Source organism: Aedes aegypti, chromosome 1 (assembly GCF_002204515.2).
Source record: "Aedes aegypti strain LVP_AGWG chromosome 1, AaegL5.0 Primary Assembly, whole genome shotgun sequence".
Lineage (NCBI taxonomy): Eukaryota > Metazoa > Arthropoda > Insecta > Diptera > Culicidae > Aedes > Aedes aegypti.
Window position 1 is genome coordinate 199195056 of NC_035107.1, and position 17347 is coordinate 199212402.

The 17347-nt window shown below is 37.5% G+C and overlaps 1 protein-coding gene across 1 annotated transcript; it reads right to left on the reverse strand.

Moving 5' to 3' along the window:
• Positions 1 to 439: 439 nt before the first annotated feature.
• LOC5569259 (trypsin-1) lies at positions 440 to 14718 on the reverse strand. The gene is made up of 4 exons (XM_001658356.2): positions 14093 to 14718; positions 13842 to 14013; positions 12325 to 12719; positions 440 to 835 (listed from the first exon to the last, which is right to left on the reverse strand). The coding sequence occupies exons 1-4, from the start codon at positions 14240 to 14242 to the stop codon at positions 476 to 478; spliced, it is 1077 nt and encodes a 358-aa protein (XP_001658406.2). The 5' UTR covers positions 14243 to 14718; the 3' UTR covers positions 440 to 475.
• Positions 14719 to 17347: the final 2629 nt, after the last annotated feature.

Consider the following 17347-nt stretch of genomic DNA (forward strand, 5'->3'; position numbering starts at 1 on the left):
TCAACAGTTCAAGTCAGTTCACGCCAGATCATCCGAAATGCGACCAGCATTGTTTTTTCGCAAATTCTTCATACCAGCTTTTTTCGTAAGATATGATATTCAATTGCAAACCATAAAATACAATTTACTTACACTTGTTCAAATAATGATCGACATCGTCCCCGACGGAGAACTTTCACCCATGGCGTTTGCATTTTTGCAACACCATGCTTGGTTCAATTGTTCATAAGTTCAGTTGGGCAAATGAATCACTTCCTTTCCGGAAAAGGAATCCATCGTCGACCAAGACCCAATCATCCAATAACATTGAACTTGAACGCTGTGTGTCAAGTTTTTGTGTTGATACTTGCAAGCAGATAGGTACATGACAGGGAGAGTTCAAAGAAATTTGTGAAGGTCTGCTGGGCCATTCCCCTTTCGCAGGCTTGACTCACCCTCGTTCGTTCAAATGTTTATTTATTCAAATCATAATCGGTCAACTACACCAGCAGGCATCTCGAGTGTTGAAATTGATCCACGAGAGGAAACGGCTTACTCTCGCATATATTCCCGGATACTTTGGCTTCGCACACCCATAGCCGTAGGAAACCACTCCAGCCAGGACGTATTTGTCCGTAACGGGATCCGTAATATGCATGGGTCCTCCACTGTCTCCTTGGCAGGAATCTTTACCACCTTCGGGGAATCCTGCACACAGCACCCGATCGTTGATTTGGAACTTGTAATAATCACTTTGGTTGCGGCACTCATCGCTGGACAGGATCGGGACAGTCACTTCCTGCAGTTTCCTGGGAAAACTGTAGTTCCCCAACTTACCCCATCCGGTGATTATACCCTGCAAGAAAAACAGATTATCAGAATGTTTAGTCTGCTATTTAAGGCGTATAGCACCACGACAAACCTACAATTTTCAAAATGATCGTTCTCAGAATGCACCATCCGATTTGCAAAATGTTTGATTTTCAGTGAAGGGCAATAGAAAAAGAAAAATCCATGGAACGCGGTTATCTAAACAAGGACAAGATATACTCGCGAGCAAAATTAAAATTACTTATGTGTGCAGATAATCGAAACCGAGTCTTAACGCAATTATGCATCAACTAAGATTCATTATTCGGAATAAAATATGAATAAAAATCATGGTGGTGCTGTATAAAACAAACTTGTCTCCCAGAATATAATTTTTTTGAAAAAAAAGCTTGAACTTTAAAAAAAAATTATAGTTGTTTATACCACAGATGTGAATCAGTGGTAGTGATGCATCCTTATTATGGATCAAATCAACTCATATTTTCGATCCGAAATGGGCAGTGTCATAACTGCATATTTGTAGCATTCAACAAAAGTAGGCATTGAGTACATGAACCACCAAGTAAGCATTTTTTGCTAGTATGGGAAGAAACTAAAACATTTAAAAATTACCGAGAGCTCAACAATAGTTATTTATGCAACAAGTTGCACAATGATGATTTTTTCAGCATGAGTTATACATTTATCAAACGAGGCGAGAGTTGGATAAACACAACGAGTGCTGAAAAAATCGAGTTTTGCAACGAGTTGCATACAATAGTTTTTGCAATTACGAAAAACTCTGTTTAAGCTGGATCATTTCCAAAAGCACAAACAAACATTTCAACAGAAACCACGTGGGCATCATTTCAGTATTTTTCAATCGCGTAGGCTGCGACATTGTAGTATCTACGAATGTCACAAATTTTCTCGTTCCTATACCTCTTTTCCCTATTGGAGGACAGAACAGGTAAGACGACGCGTACTGTTGCAGATTCTGCTGCTACCTCTAAGAATTCGGACGATCAGTTCCCAAACCAGTATTGTCGGTCATTCGTTAGAAATGCAGTTCGCCAGTAACGGATTTTTCTCGGTATCCGTGCAAGATACCCTGCATCGGATGTAGGGTACATTAGTGCATATCCGGACACGAATCGAATACACCACTTCCGAAGTTAGATATCTCGCATAGATTCTGAGAGAAATCCAACTTCGGCGAGACACTTTTTATCGCGCCGACAATATCATCAGTCTTGTATATTGAATCAGCTATAGAATCAAATGCTATGGCAGAATAGACTGGAATATTTGGCTAACGCCTCCCAAACAGTACTGAAAAGTGCTACTTTTCAGCACCGAAAACAGTGCTGAAAAGTAGCACTTTTCAGCATTGTTTTTTGGTAGGAAAAGCAGCCGATTATGTAGTGAAAATGGTCAATGAAAAGTTGATTAATTTGCAACGAAATCGCGAAAAACTTATTTCAAGCTTAAATTGTGAACAGCTTAGATTGCATATTGGGTGAATAGACAGAAAATAATCAGATAGAAAAGTCATAACTACCATATTATGAAGCACATGCAAAATGGTAATGTGACTGTTATGCGGTTTTGCGGTTATCGAATCCTCCGGATAATCGAGTCATCAGAAAATGAAATAAAATTTGCAATAATATAACTTAAAATGTATATGTTTTGCTTACTTTTTAGTTTTTTGTTTTTGCACGATGCAGTGACGTAGCCAGAAATTATGTCTAGGGTTAAAAGGGGTCTTGAGAGGAAAAAAAAACACTTAGAAAATAACCATAATATGTACTTGTACACTTCACAAGCCCTGTTAGACTTAGGAGTCGTCTATAAATAAAATCACATAAATAATGAGAAGGGGGGATAAAACCATGGGATAACCCAAAAAATATACACTGTAACCTGAATTTACGAACTAGCTCGGGAGTGCGTAAATTGATTCAGTGCGTAATACGAGGGAGCTCAGTTCGTAATGAAATTAATTTATATTATTTAGAAAAAATATACTTTTTAGTATCATTAACATATTATTAATACATTGGGTTCTTAAGCAGGCTAGAATGTGTACAAGTTAAGGTCTTCCAAGAACTCTTTGGAGTTTGGGCATATGGATTCTACATGAGTTGACGGAGATCAATTTATCATTTCTATGTATAAGAATGTCGCACAATACTGGACCCTAGAAGATTGTTATATTTTTAAGAAGCGTTTGTATTGTCAGATGCAAATATTGGTAACTAAGTGAGTACAACAGGTATTCTAGTTCATCAAAAAACTTCCTGGAATATATACCAGCTATGTACTTGCATATATAGCGATCCTTTGATGTTTTTTTGATATGGCACAGGCCCTTATCTATTCATAGTACAGTACTGTCCCAATTTTGTCAGTCCTATGCTGAATTTAGGGTTGACAAAATCGGAAAAGAGCTAAAATCGGGAAAAATAATTTCGACTTGTCTCAAGTTTTATTTTAACTTAAGGACTTGGTTTTAATATAAACATTGTGTTTTTAACTTCAATTTTCTATGTACCGTGATGCAAGGCAACATTGATCAGTTTTTAATAAAAATTTCAGATTTCAAAATTTTGGTTTTAAGATTATTGTTTGGACGTGGCCAAAGTCATAATTGACTTTATGCACCCAATATTGCCAGTATAGACGAGTTTACTCTGATTGAAATAAATATCAATTTTAAGACTGACAAAATCGGGTAAAAAGGATGCAAAAATCGGGGGTAGACAAAATCGGGTTAAAAAAGGTGCTAATATCGGGGGTAGATAAAATCTGGGGTAGACAAAATCGGCGGCTGACAAAATCGGGTCATTACTGTAGTAAAATGAGTAATTTTATAATTTGTGTCGATGTCCTAGATCCCCCAAAGACTCCATTAAATATAGGGCTTGGGATCTACGACCGTAATAAAAGATTGGAGGTAAGTTTTCAAAGACTCCACAGGCCCCTTACTATTCATGTGAGTAAACGGTGTATAGTAATAATTTGTGCGGATGTTCTAGGTCCTTCAAGGACTCCATTGAATATAGGCATAGGGATCTACGACCGAAATAAGAGATTAGAGGTTAGTTTTCAAATACTCCGCAGGCCCCTAACCATTCTTGTGAGTAAACAGTGTATTGTATAAATTTGTGTGGATGTCCGAGGTCCCCCAAGATCTATATCGAATATAGGTCTACAAGCGTAACCAATTATCAAAAAATGCTTTTTTGATATGGCACAGGCCCTTATCTATATGTAGCAGAAAATGAGTATTGTTATGAGTTGTACCGATATCCTAGGTCCTCCAAAGACTTCATTGAATATAGGCCTTTGAATCTACAAAACGTGATCAATGGTCTATTGGTAGTTTTTTAATATGGCACAGTCTCCTAACCATTCATTTAAGTCAACGGAATATTTTATTGATTTATACAGATCGTTTTGGTCCTCCAAGGACTCCATTGAATATAGGCCTAAGGATCTACGACCATAATAAGTGATAAGAATATAGTTTTCAAATACTTCAAAGGCTCCAAACCATTCCTGTGGGTAAACGGTGTATTGTATTAATATGTGCGGATGTTCTAGGTCCTCTAAAATCTCTATCGAATATGAGCATTAGGATACACAAGCGTAACTAATCATCAATAGAAGTTCTTCAATATTTCAAAGGCCTCTTACTATCCATATTAGCAAACAAAGTGTTGGATTCAGTTGTGTCGATGTTTTTTTGTATTTCCACGATATATAGGCCTGAGTATCCACAAACGTAGGTAGTTGTACATTGATGCTACTTATTTATAGCATGAAATCTAAACTCTTAACCCGTCATTCGTTTTGGTAGCCATGTTGATTTAGCAGATTACAATTTCAAAGTGATAAAACTCAATCATCTTAAGTAATATTGATTCATAAAAGTATCACTTCTTGCGTTCACATACAGAAAGTATGCTGATACATTTTCAGCAATGTCGGTGAAAAACCAAGTGATTTTCTTTAATTCGCAATTGTGAGACGGATTGGCCATAATCATCGATGCCCAGTACAAATTTCAATGGCGGCCTACTTCGCCTTAATATAAGCTAATGGATCAATGTATTTATCTGTATTGATGTTCATGAATTTACTTCGTTAAACAAGTGACATCAATTAAATTTTCGTAAAAGCAGACTTCGTTAATTGATGTTTTGGTGAATTGAATTTAAAAATGGCGTCTTCGATTTTCGTCAACAATTTTCTTCAAGAATAGGTCGCCATCTTGGATTCCACAATGGCGTCGGATATCGATTTCGTCATCCCCTCATCGTGCCTGTTCCGAAAATACTTATAATGCATCAGTTTCCAACAATTTTTCCGAACCAGGGGTCGCCATCTTGGATTTCAAAATGGCGTCGGACATCGATTTTTGTCATCCTCTCATCGTGTCCGTTCCAAAAATACCCATATTGCATGAGTTTCCAACGATTTTTCCAAACCAGAGGTCGCCATCTTGGATTCCAAAATGGCGTCGGATTTTCGTCATCCCCTCGTCGAGCCTGTTCCGAAAATACCAATAATGCATCAGTTTCCAACGATTTTTCCAAACCAGGGGTCGCCATCTTGAATTCCAAAATGCCGTCGGACATCGATTTTTGTCGAGCCCGTTCCAAAAACACCCATATTGCATGAGTTTCCAACGTTTTTTTTCCAAAACAGAGGTCGCCATCTTGGATTCCAAAATGGCGTCGGACATCGATTTTTGTCATCCCCTCGTCGTGCCCGTTCCGAAAACACCCATATTACAGGGGTTTTCAATGGTTTTCCCCAATCGGAGGTCAATAATTTCCCACATAATTGTCTAAACCAAATTTACGCACTGCGTAAAAAAAGTGACGTAAATTAAGTTTACTTCTTGAAAAAAGGGGACTTAAATTGAGGTAGTGCTAAAAAAGACTTCGCAAATTGAGGTTTTAGTGTATCGTAGTATCAAATCCATACAAAAAATATGTCATATAAGAAAAAGAGTTCGTTTGGTCTTCCTAGCCATATGGCCAATTATCCGCAAAGAAGCATGAATCCCCCCAAAATTTTCACCGCAGCCAGAAAGTTATTTCAAAATTCAGAGCTTCTCATGAACAAACTTTTGAGTTATCGCAAATTTGCCAATTTGACCAAAATATAAAGTCTTGAATTAAAAGTAATTCTTAAATGGGAATATTTAGAGCCATATACCCTTTTTAATGTTTCAATTGACAAGCTATACAACTTTGTAGAATACGATTTTTGAGTAAAATTGATTGTTTTGAATAATTAAATTCAATTTAAGATTTTCAATAATAAAAAATTGCGTGTTTCAAATATTGTGTTTTTTTTTCAATTTGATGAAAATACTGTTTTTTCTGAGCTGTAGTGAAAATTTCACGCCAATCAAACCACTAGAAGCCGAGATCCATACATTTTGTATGAAAAATAGCCAATGTGTACTTTGTTCTGTGCAGTATTGCATTTACACTGTTTAAACTGCTCAAACCATTGTTAAGTATTTGGATTCCACGTTAATTTTTTATTGGTGTTCTTCATTTTCCTTATTAATCGAATAAATTGACGTTTTGTTAGATATAACCCGTACTTTTCTCTTTTTTCAACGTTTTGTTCCTTCGACGTGCTGTCCTTTCGACATTTTGGCATTCAACGCGCTGGTTTGCGATAAGTTTACGAAATACTTACATAACGCTTATTACAATTCTAACCTACATGCGCTAATTGATAAAAATAGCAATATGCTGGGGAAGAAATGAATCATCAAATTTGGCTCTAAGAGCATTCCCTTAGGGTTGGGTGACAATTGTAATAAGCGTCATGTAAGTATTTCGTGAACTAATCGCAAACCAGTCCATATGCTTTTTCTAATCCTATAAATAGCGGCTCAGAGATGAGCAACACAGTTCAGATAGCAGAGAAAGCAAAGGAACGGTCCTTTTGCGTACAAATGCAATCAACAGTCGTGAATTAACAAATGAAATTATACCACGGTTTTTCAGGTGTGCGATCCAAAAGACTGCCACTAGCGTTTGAAAAGTATTCCAACATCTATGTTGAGATTCTAGGCGGAAACTATCTTAGACAATGGCGATCTGAGTTTATCTTGCAAAACCGACAAGTTATTCTTCAATCACATAGTTTTTGTTAGATTTCACATGAATTCTTAGAAAATATTTTCAAATTGTTGTTAAATATTGAAAGAATATTCTCGCATTAGCACAGTAATAACCTTTAAAAAATATCGACAGGAAGACTTCAAGTAACTCATTAAAAATATACCATGAGTCTCGAAGGGAATCTGTCTTGATTGTTGCTACAAATCAACTACTCGAAAATTCCCCATTGATCTATTTCACAAAACGCCAAGAATATCGCGCTGAAATAATATGGTGTTCATTACTAAAAGCCTAATACAGCTGTTGTTGGCAAAGCGAAATAAGTCGGAAGACAAGTTTGTAGATTTGAAACATAATTTAGGAATCAACTCCACCAAACAAAACGATTGTAGAAGCCGCTGCTAGGCGCAAGCTTCTACTGTATACCAATGAAATATAACTCATCCATACCATAAGTTCCCCTCTGAGTCTCCTCTTGCTATGTTCATATTTGCCTAACTGATCGTATATGCAATCATTAATGTGATTTCAATTGAAATACAATTTCATTTGAATGCATGATGCTTATCGTTTTCAATCAATAATTAAAATTATATATGTGGAGCAGCCCCTACTGCTGTTCCTAGCTACGGACATAGTTTTATGTTTTTCAAATAATCATATGATGTATGAAAATAATTTTTTTCTTTTGTATTTATTTGAATTTCTGTTTTTAATACCTACTCTACGTAACGTATTTTTAATGTGTAAAACAACCCCTCTACACCTCTCTCCCCACCTTCTGTCTACGTTTAATACTGCTAGAACAATCATCTAGTGTATTATACAGTCGACTCTTCACAACTCAATGTTCTACATCTCGATCTATCTCCCTAAGTCGATGATTTTTTCGGTCCCTTTATTTTGATTACATTTTCACTCTCAATATCTTGTTATCCATCTTATCTCTATATCTCTCTAACTCGATGTGATTTTCATTCCCGATTTTCTCTCCGTATGTCGATATCTAAGACAAGACGTGTCAGGTCAAAGTACAAAAACGAAACCAATGGCCTGTCAATAAAGTCCACTTCTCATTGGAGCAATATAATGGAAATCGTGTCAAATTTTGTTTCTACAAATATCGATGATTTTGAATATAAACCTGAATTTTAAAAAAGAGAGCATCTTCTATTGCACTTAATGAATGAGGCATGCAAGAAACAACCAAATTATGAGCCTTGATATTTAAATTTGTTTACAAGATTTGCTTATAAAGAATACTGGTTGCACTGGCTTTTATATCTTCAAGGATGTCGACTGAAAACAACAGGGTAGTCTTAGTTGAACTATCACGTCCTGTCCTTCGTCGATATGTCCATTATCAAAGGTTATTTGACCAGATTTAAGGATTTTACAACAATTTGCAAAGACGAAATGACGTCGGTTTGTTTTTAATTTTCCTGGTAACGGAATGCTTTTCAATCTAGTAGGGTAGAAGCACTAGATTTCACCTCCTAACCATGTAATCGCAAGAATAATTAAATATTTACTTTATTAACAAATATCAAAAAATTCTATCCGGATTGTTCAAACATGTATCCATTATTTTACGGTAATTAAGCCCACCCCATGCTCTAATCTTCGCCCTCATTCACTGGAGTGTAGATTTTTGAGATTTTTTTTACTTATCTCGTTTATTGGACAGGCTCGATTTTCTAGTTCAACTAAGTTCTTATTATAGTTCTCACTTTTCATTCTCACTGGCACTTAGTCTGCCTATTTCCATATATCTTCTTGCCATTTTGGCAATCGTATATAATGTGGCGAGTACGATGACACTCTATGAGCAAGGAATTCAAAAAAAATTCCATTACCCAAAGATGCTGTACCGACAGGGAATCGAACACGCACCCGAATTGTATGGCCGTTGACTAAGGAAGGTATAGAATGCCACTATGTATTCGTTCTATTGTATTGCAAAGTAATTAGTTATGACGTTATAGCACTTATGTGAATTGTGTGATATGTTATTATCCCCAGTAAATCGAGAAATTTCCCAACATGAATAGATCCTATCTCGGAATCAGCCCCGATAAGTCTGGATAACCAATCCTACAATTCGCTCACTAAGCTGACTTAATTGCAATTTATTTATTTTTTTGTTGCATAATCCTTAGGATTTAAGATATTATCGACAAAATCAATACTAAGATGATCTTTAACAGTGCATGTTATTGATTTTTGATTGAATAACTTTTATAATTTGCTAATACCAACTTGAATATAAAATGACACACTGGGGTAAAATTGCTCATCATATAAAAAGGTTTAAGAATTAAAAACATTCTTGTCTACCAAATTTGAGTCTCTTTAATCAGAAAATGACGTCAAAATTCTTACAACCAGTGAATTTGATAGTTTTTACAAACTTAAACAATGAAAATCACCATCATATGCCTATATGTAGGTACATTATCTTGAAATAATCACATTCTACCAATTGATTGATTATATTTTTATTTACTTCGAGTACTTTTCCGTAATATTTTTTAGCATTCTTTGTTTAGCTTTCAACAATTTCTTGCCTTCTTCTTTCTCTTTTGCCTAATATCCACTCCTCTACCTAGCAACCTTTCGTTTTAGCTTCTCAGCCTCCAATGATTTTTCTTATCTCTTATCGTTAGAATATTTCCGAATTCACGGAGAAGATGCATGAATACTATATTTTTCTAATGGAAGGTGCCAAATTATTGGACATTTTTATTCATTAATAACGATTCCATACACACCGTTCCAGATCTTCGAGTCAACACTTCTCCTTCGAGCTTCAATGCTTACTGGTTCCCCGATGGCTCACTCACTTTTCATCACCTAATTTCCATCTTGCACTATCTTGCGACGCCTATCCATCTATTTATTCCATCCATATTTGCAAAAATCTTCTACAGACCCCTTTGAACTGCTTGACCGATACATGGCATATAGTAAAATTTCTATAAAATAAGTTCTAGTTTCAGCAAGACCAAGCTGAGGGTCGTGGGTTCGAATCCCACCAAAAATTTTCTCGACTTCCCAGGGCATAGAGTATCTTCGTACCTGCCACACGATATACGCATGCAAAAATGGTCATAGGCATAGTAAGCTCTCAGTTAGTAACTGTGGAAGTGCTCATAAGAACACTAAGCTGAGAAGCAGGCTCTATCCCAGTGGGGACGTAACGCCAGAAAAAAGAAGAAGAAGAAATTCTAGTGTGATCCTTCAAATTATTCTTAAAGGAATTCCAAGAAGAGCTCCTTGAGATTTTAGTATTACTAGTTTAGACAAGCTTTCTAATGAGTCTCTGTAGGAGTTTGATGTTCTAGAGTTCTGTTTGATCTTCCGACCTTGACACTTGCTCCTGCGGGAGCGGGTGACGAGGGCAGGATCCAACGTGTCGCGCGTCGGTCGAGTAGTGAAATGAAATAGCGCCACGGATCGTTAGTAGTGTTTGATCTATTGACTGACTATCGCGAATCCGATTAGGCGTTATTAAATCATGGATCGCATCACCAACCATTGGTGACTCCCAGATCATAACCTTATCCCACTAACCCAATAACCTTTCCATGACAACTGTGGAGATGCAGAGGTATACTCGGTCTCTAGTAACAACGGTTGTCTAACTAACATTCCTTCCCTTCCCCGATGACCATAAGGACGTGACCGGCACCGTTATTGACTTTTAAAATTTAAGCTCTCGATGCACTTATACTATGCGGACTCTAACCACTCGGCTGAAGAAGGTCCCCATTTTGGATCAGTTATTGGTGTTATTTCTGAAAGTATCCTAAGAGCATGCCAGAATGAATTTATGAAGAACAACTATTATTATCTTTATTGTTTATTTTTTTTATAAATTCTTGGGTACATTCCATTAAGAATCTCAAGAAACATTTTTCAGAAAAGATATTTTGGAACAAATAATGATGTAATATATAGAAAACTCATGGCAGACTCTTAAAAAAACAACCAGGACTAATATCTAATATAACTTGATGAAATTTGATAGAAACGCTTTAAAAAAAATCTTGATGTGATTTCTGAAACAACACTGACAGAATTTTTTGGACAAACCTTAAGGAAATTTTAAGTGAAGTTCTTGAAGCAATTGAAAAGAAAATATTGGAAACAATCTACTGAGAACTTGTATGTATCCTTTGTTGAACTCTTCTGAAAATGCTTAATGAAATCCTGTGGTATCTACTTGGGAAAATTTTGTAGTAGTTTACGCACTAATCTTTGCAACAAATGTACCGATATGGTTGATGAGGTCATGCCTTGTTTATTAAACAAAATATTTGATAGAATACATCAATAAATTTCTGGAACTCCTTTAAAAATGCAAAAAAAAAACTTTAATAAAAACTAAGGATAAATCCGAAATTTCTACAGGAATTCCTAAGCAAAGTTCTGAGGGAATTCGCATTGATTTCCTAGTGGAATGACTTCGAAAAATATAGCTGGAATGTCTGGAGAAATGCGGGAGTCATGCTTGAAAGGATACTGACGAATACGGAACTGTAAAGAATTTTTGTCTTGACAGCAATTCTCCAGGCTGAAAATGCCGATCAATGGTAAAATCTCTACCAATTGAATCTTCAGACTTTCACAATTTGGATTTTCATAGCCAGTAAATGGACTCGTTATTTAGCCGAAAAAAAGGAATACTTTAAATTTCGTGTAAACATCAATCAAAATAGTGTTTATACAACTTTGTGCCAAAAATTGTGACGTGCTGGAACATTTCTGAGAACGACATCAGATACAACAACCCCAAATCTACTAGAGACACATAATTTGATCCTTGGGACACGCAAAAGTTTCATTTTTGTTACGCTGTGCTATAAGCTAAATACTATGCATAGCATAGTTAAACGAACACGATGATAAATTAAAAAAAAACTGGATAACAACTCTAAATTGCTGTTGATGATTGACGTTTAGGGGTACGATGTTTTGGCATTAGACGTTTTGTCTTAGGGGCGGTCCATTAATTACGTAAGACATTTTTCGGGATTTTTCAACCCCCCCTCCCCCCATGATAAGATTTTTTGTATGAAAATCCAAAATAAATTGTATGGCGCGTAAGAAATCTCAAACCCCCCCTCCCCCCATAAACCCTTACGTAATTAATGGATAGCCCCTTACATCATTTCATCCCTAGTCTCCAATGATAAGAATTGGCTCAAAGGCTGATGAATCTATTCAAAAACCAGAGCTATTTGATCAGGTTTAACGCGAAAAAACTATTCCCTGTCACTAAGAACCAAAATTTTCGACCATCGGTTGGCGGATTGCTGAAAACAAGTATTTTGAAAAATGTAGGTTCGTCCAGGTTTTTTCCTTTATTACTTACATCGAATCCAGCATAGGTTTCTTCTTCCACGGGCATACAAACCGGATACAGATGGTCATTTATCGGGACCGTTTCGTTCAGCTTCAGCAACGCCAAATCATTCATAATGAAAACTACTGCGTTGACAAACCAATTGGTCATAATGTAAGAAACACGACGTTCGAACGATTCCGGAACGGGACGACCACGGTCATACAGCAGAAACTTTACCGAAAACAGACTTCGATCGGCGTTGAAAACACAGTGAGCTGCCGTCAGAACGTATCGATCATTGATCAGAGATCCTCCGCAGATGAAGCGGTTGTTGTAGTAGAGGGCTACCATCCATGGATACTTGCCTTCCTTGGCATTGGTTCCGCCAACTATGCGGGAATTGTTGTTGTTGATTCCGCATGCTGAAACAAAAGAAAAGCTGTTTTAATTTTCCTAAAGGTTTACAGTTAAACAATCAGATTTTTTGGCCAAAAACCAACAAAAAGCATTTGAAAATCGAGTAAACATGTTAATGCCTTAAACGTAATCGTTTGGATCTAAAATTGGGATAGGGTAAAAGGACTCTATTGAATTCACCTGCTGATAAAAGTAAAAAAACAAACTTAATTTTATTTTGAATCCTCTGCAAAGCTTTCTTCCTGCTATTACAATAGCTAGTCTATATTAGTACAAAATATAACATGGCCGGCCTGAAATTTTTTTGAAGATCAAAAGCTTTTTCTTAAAACAATTATTCGATTTTCTGTTAATAAGTGGATGAAGACATTTTACATATTCGTTACATTTGACTTGAATGCCCTCAGTGTGATTTTTTATAGCAAATTTTTATCTTGCATGAGCCACGGATACTTGATTTCATCTAACCAACGAACAATTCCATTATTTTTCACAATGTTACATTTCAACGTGTCATAATTTATTTTTGTGTCTACGAACTTCAGTTTTTTTTTTTCATCTGACCAATTTATTGGAACCCCACTCATCGTGACAACATGTCTACTTGAAAGTTTTAAATACAGAGCATACTAAGTTGTTGAGTTTAGGAAGCATTAGAAGAAATCTTTCATTTTTGCAAGTCTACTACTGTAACAGATGACACCCAGGTTTCTTCATTTGGTGGTGGTGTGTCATCCGCAAGCAAAAAGTTCGACACCCGTAAGTTAACTTTTATATCTAATTATTTTTGGGTCAAACTATGAAGTTTCCCTTTTTATATAATTCTAATGTGAATAAGTCTAGTGTGTATTGATGTGGTATAAGAACGGTTAAGGAGATACTGTGCTTCTTCTTCTTCTTCTTGGCATTTACGTCCCCACTGGGACAGAGCCTGCTTCTCAGCTTAGTGTTCTTATGAGCACTTCCACAGTTATTAACTGAGAGCATTCTTAGCCATTGTTTTGCCATTTTTGCATTCATATATCGATAGATAGATAGATAGATACTGTGCTTATGAAGACGTAATGCCAACAAACAAGTCTAACAAAAGAAACAATACGTTGATAATGTAATATTTTGATACTCACAGCAAATTGGGCAATTGGTCGGCTCCCCCCGATATGCAAACACGCTAACAATCGGTAATCGAAATACATTTGTCAACCACGTCCACCACCCTAAATTCACCGAAGGCGCCTTCCAATCTCCATTTTCCTGCACCCCTATGTCGGAGTCATTCCCATTCCTAGTAGCTATCTCCTTTCAAGTTGTGCAATGATAAAATGAAACGAAAAACTCAATTAGTACCTCGATACAAACCTGAATTATAAATTTATACATTCTCTCGTGCATCCATTTTCAAACGGTTAATCCAGCGTTCTCCATACGTTTGAAATATTCCTCCGGATGTGACCGGAAGTATAGCCATCCAATAACTTCCGACCGCCAGGAACACCAGAATCAGCACCAGATTCCCACTCGAAGCCATTGATAGGAGCAACGTACACACACATCGATCAACCAACTAGAGAACTTGAACTAAACGGCCCTACCGACTGACCAAACCCTCGTCCATTTAACCACCTTCGTTCGCTGCCCGTTTGATTCGTTGTGATCGTCATTTGTGTCGTCCCATCATCGGAAGTTCCCCCGAAAATGAATGCACGAAAGCAGGAAAAAAGGTGCCATATGAGGAGGCTCTCCAGCCATCCACCACACCACACGCATGAATTGACCCGAAAGTAAGAGAGTCGCTCGCCAGCTCCCCTCAAGAAAGTGTTGTGTGTAAAAAAAGAGTGATGAGCAAACAGAAAGAGAAGCACGCCTAGGAACAATGTGGTCATAGTAGTTCGGCATATGCACTGCACTGCCGTTATACGCATTATCGTCCCATGTTTTGTCTAAACAATTTTTGACCTCTTGCCACCAAAAAATCTATTCTTACGCCACCAAAAAATATTTTAACATTTATCAAAAGTAAACTTTGTTAAGAATCTCTGTGAAAATCATACCATGTCAATTTGAATTGAATTTCAATGCATACATAACTGTCATACTCAAAATTCAAAGTGATAATTCAATACTACAAAGCAGTTTAGTTTTAATAGTATGTGAATTTTAAAATAATGTCACCACTGAGACAGAGCCTGTTTCTCCGTTTAGTGTTCAATGAGCGCTTCCACGGTTATTCACTGAGAGTTTTCTTAGCCAAAGTTGCCATTTTCACATTCGTATATCGTGTGGCAGCTGCGATAATACTTTATACCCAGGGAAGTCAAGGAAATTTCCATTACGAAAAGATCCCAGACCGACCGGGAATAGAGTTCAGACACCTTCAGCATGTCTCTTTGCTTTGTAACCGCGGACTGTACCCGAGCAGAAGAAAATAACTACTGAATACCAAATTGAGGTATTCCATACAAGAAAATTTCCAATACTTACAACCTGAATGAAGTATGAATGAGCCCTGCATAAGAGGTAAAATACCTCAAATAATACCTTATGCATATTCTACAAATTCCAAGCTGATAACTAGATCAGGTATTGTAATACCTAAATAATACTTAATGGATTTTCATATAAAAGTGAAATTTTTCAATACCTCCAGCAGTCCTCAATAGCTATCGAATACCAAAATGAAGTATTTATAGTTGTTTTTCAAATATCATTATAATACCAAAATGAGGTATTGACAACTGAATAATACCTAATTATGGTATACCAAAATATGGTATGCATAAGTTATTGGGGAGTTATTTGTTCCTCCTCGGGTAACCACTTCAATATGCCTTGAGAATTATAGTAAAATTCTTCATATTGAAAAGTGGCTTCAAAAAATGTATTTATATGAAAACATTTATGTAAAAAAAAAATTATAGCCGAATTTGATGGAATTTTCCACAACAGGTTGAATTTCTGCCATCTATCTAAAAAAACTGATTAACATAACCTCATATCATAATATCTCCGTAAAAAATCGTGTCGAATTTGTATTTAGAATTAATGATGTGACCCATTTCGCATAAAGACGTTTCGCATAAGGACGTTTCGCATACGGACGTTTGGCATAATGGACGTTTCGCATAAAACAGTTTCTTGTAAGAACAGGTAGCATTTTAAAGAAGGCATATATTTATCTTTATGCCAAACGTCCATTATGCGAAACGTCAAACCATAAAATTATGCGAAACGTTCTTATGCAAAACGTCTTTATGCGAAACGTCCCTCCCCCAATGATGTTAATTAACACCACTAGCGCATGACGGCTCACCATAGTAGCATGTCCGAAAGAACTTGAAACTATTGAGAACCAGAGCTACAGGTCCAAAGCCCTGATAAAGGTGGATGGTTGTGATGGCTATGACCGTGGTCATCATGTAAAGAACAAGCGGACATTACTGTATCATGTCAACACCGAGGAGGCAGCCCCTCTAGCACGGTGTAGGTAGCGCAACCCTGGTTAGGTGGCCTATCGAAGACTCTTCACCAACCAAGAAAGGCAAAAGTAGAGCAAACGGATTGATTTTACGGCAACAGACCCGGCAACGAATAAAGGACAACGATTGGAAAGTTGGATCTTGGAACGTGAGAACTTTGAATGAACCCGCGCGTGTTGGGCTTCTGGCTCGTGAACTGCGGAATGTCGGTGTGAACGTGGCAGCTATCCAGGAAATACGCTGGCCGAGAACCGGAGAACGTGAATTCCGAGCGGTGGACCCCAACGTCAGCACTTCATTCAAGTACCACATCTACTACAGCGATGGCGACAGAGCAGAACGTGGAGTGATTGGGATCACAGTGATTGGGAAGCAGATGAAGCGAATTATTCGGTGGAAACCGGTAAGCGACCGAATCTGTGTGTTGAGAATGAAGGGCAAGTTCTTCAACTATAGTTCCAGAACAAACAGAACGCTGCGCTTCAATATAAAACGCTTGTCGACTGATAGGGTAGCTACACAGCATCGCCAGCAGCTAGACGAGCAGTTGGGAAGAATCAACGTTGCTGGAGATGTCGACAACCTGTGGGACCCTATCCACGAAGCTGTGACAACAACGGCGTGGGAAGTGATTGGCACTGGTCAGCGACGAAGACGAAACGACTGGTTCGATGAAGAGTGCCAGAGAGTACTTTTTTACAGCCATGAAGAATGTCGCCAGAAGCCGTATGCTTGTGGCCGGTACCCGATAAAACAGAGAGCGGTACAGGGAAGCAAGGGCTGAAGAAAAGCGAATCCACCGCAGAAAGAAAAGGCAGCACGAAGAAGGTGTGGTAGCTGAAGCTCAAGAAAGCATGAACCGGAATGATATGCGGAGATTCTATGCAACGGTCAATGGTGCGCGGCAAAATATCGTACCAGTTCCCGACATGTGCAATGATCGAGAAGGGAATTTGCTGACCGATAAAACGGCGGTGGCTGCCAGGTGAAAGGAGCACTTTCAGTAATTGTTGAACGGTGAAAATGGAAATGAAGCGAGAAACAAGATGAACATTGATGATGACGATCAAGCTGTGGACCCACCGACCATAGGAGAGGTTAAAAAGGCTATCACCGAGCTGAAGAACTGTAAGACTGCTGGGAAAGACGAGATCCCG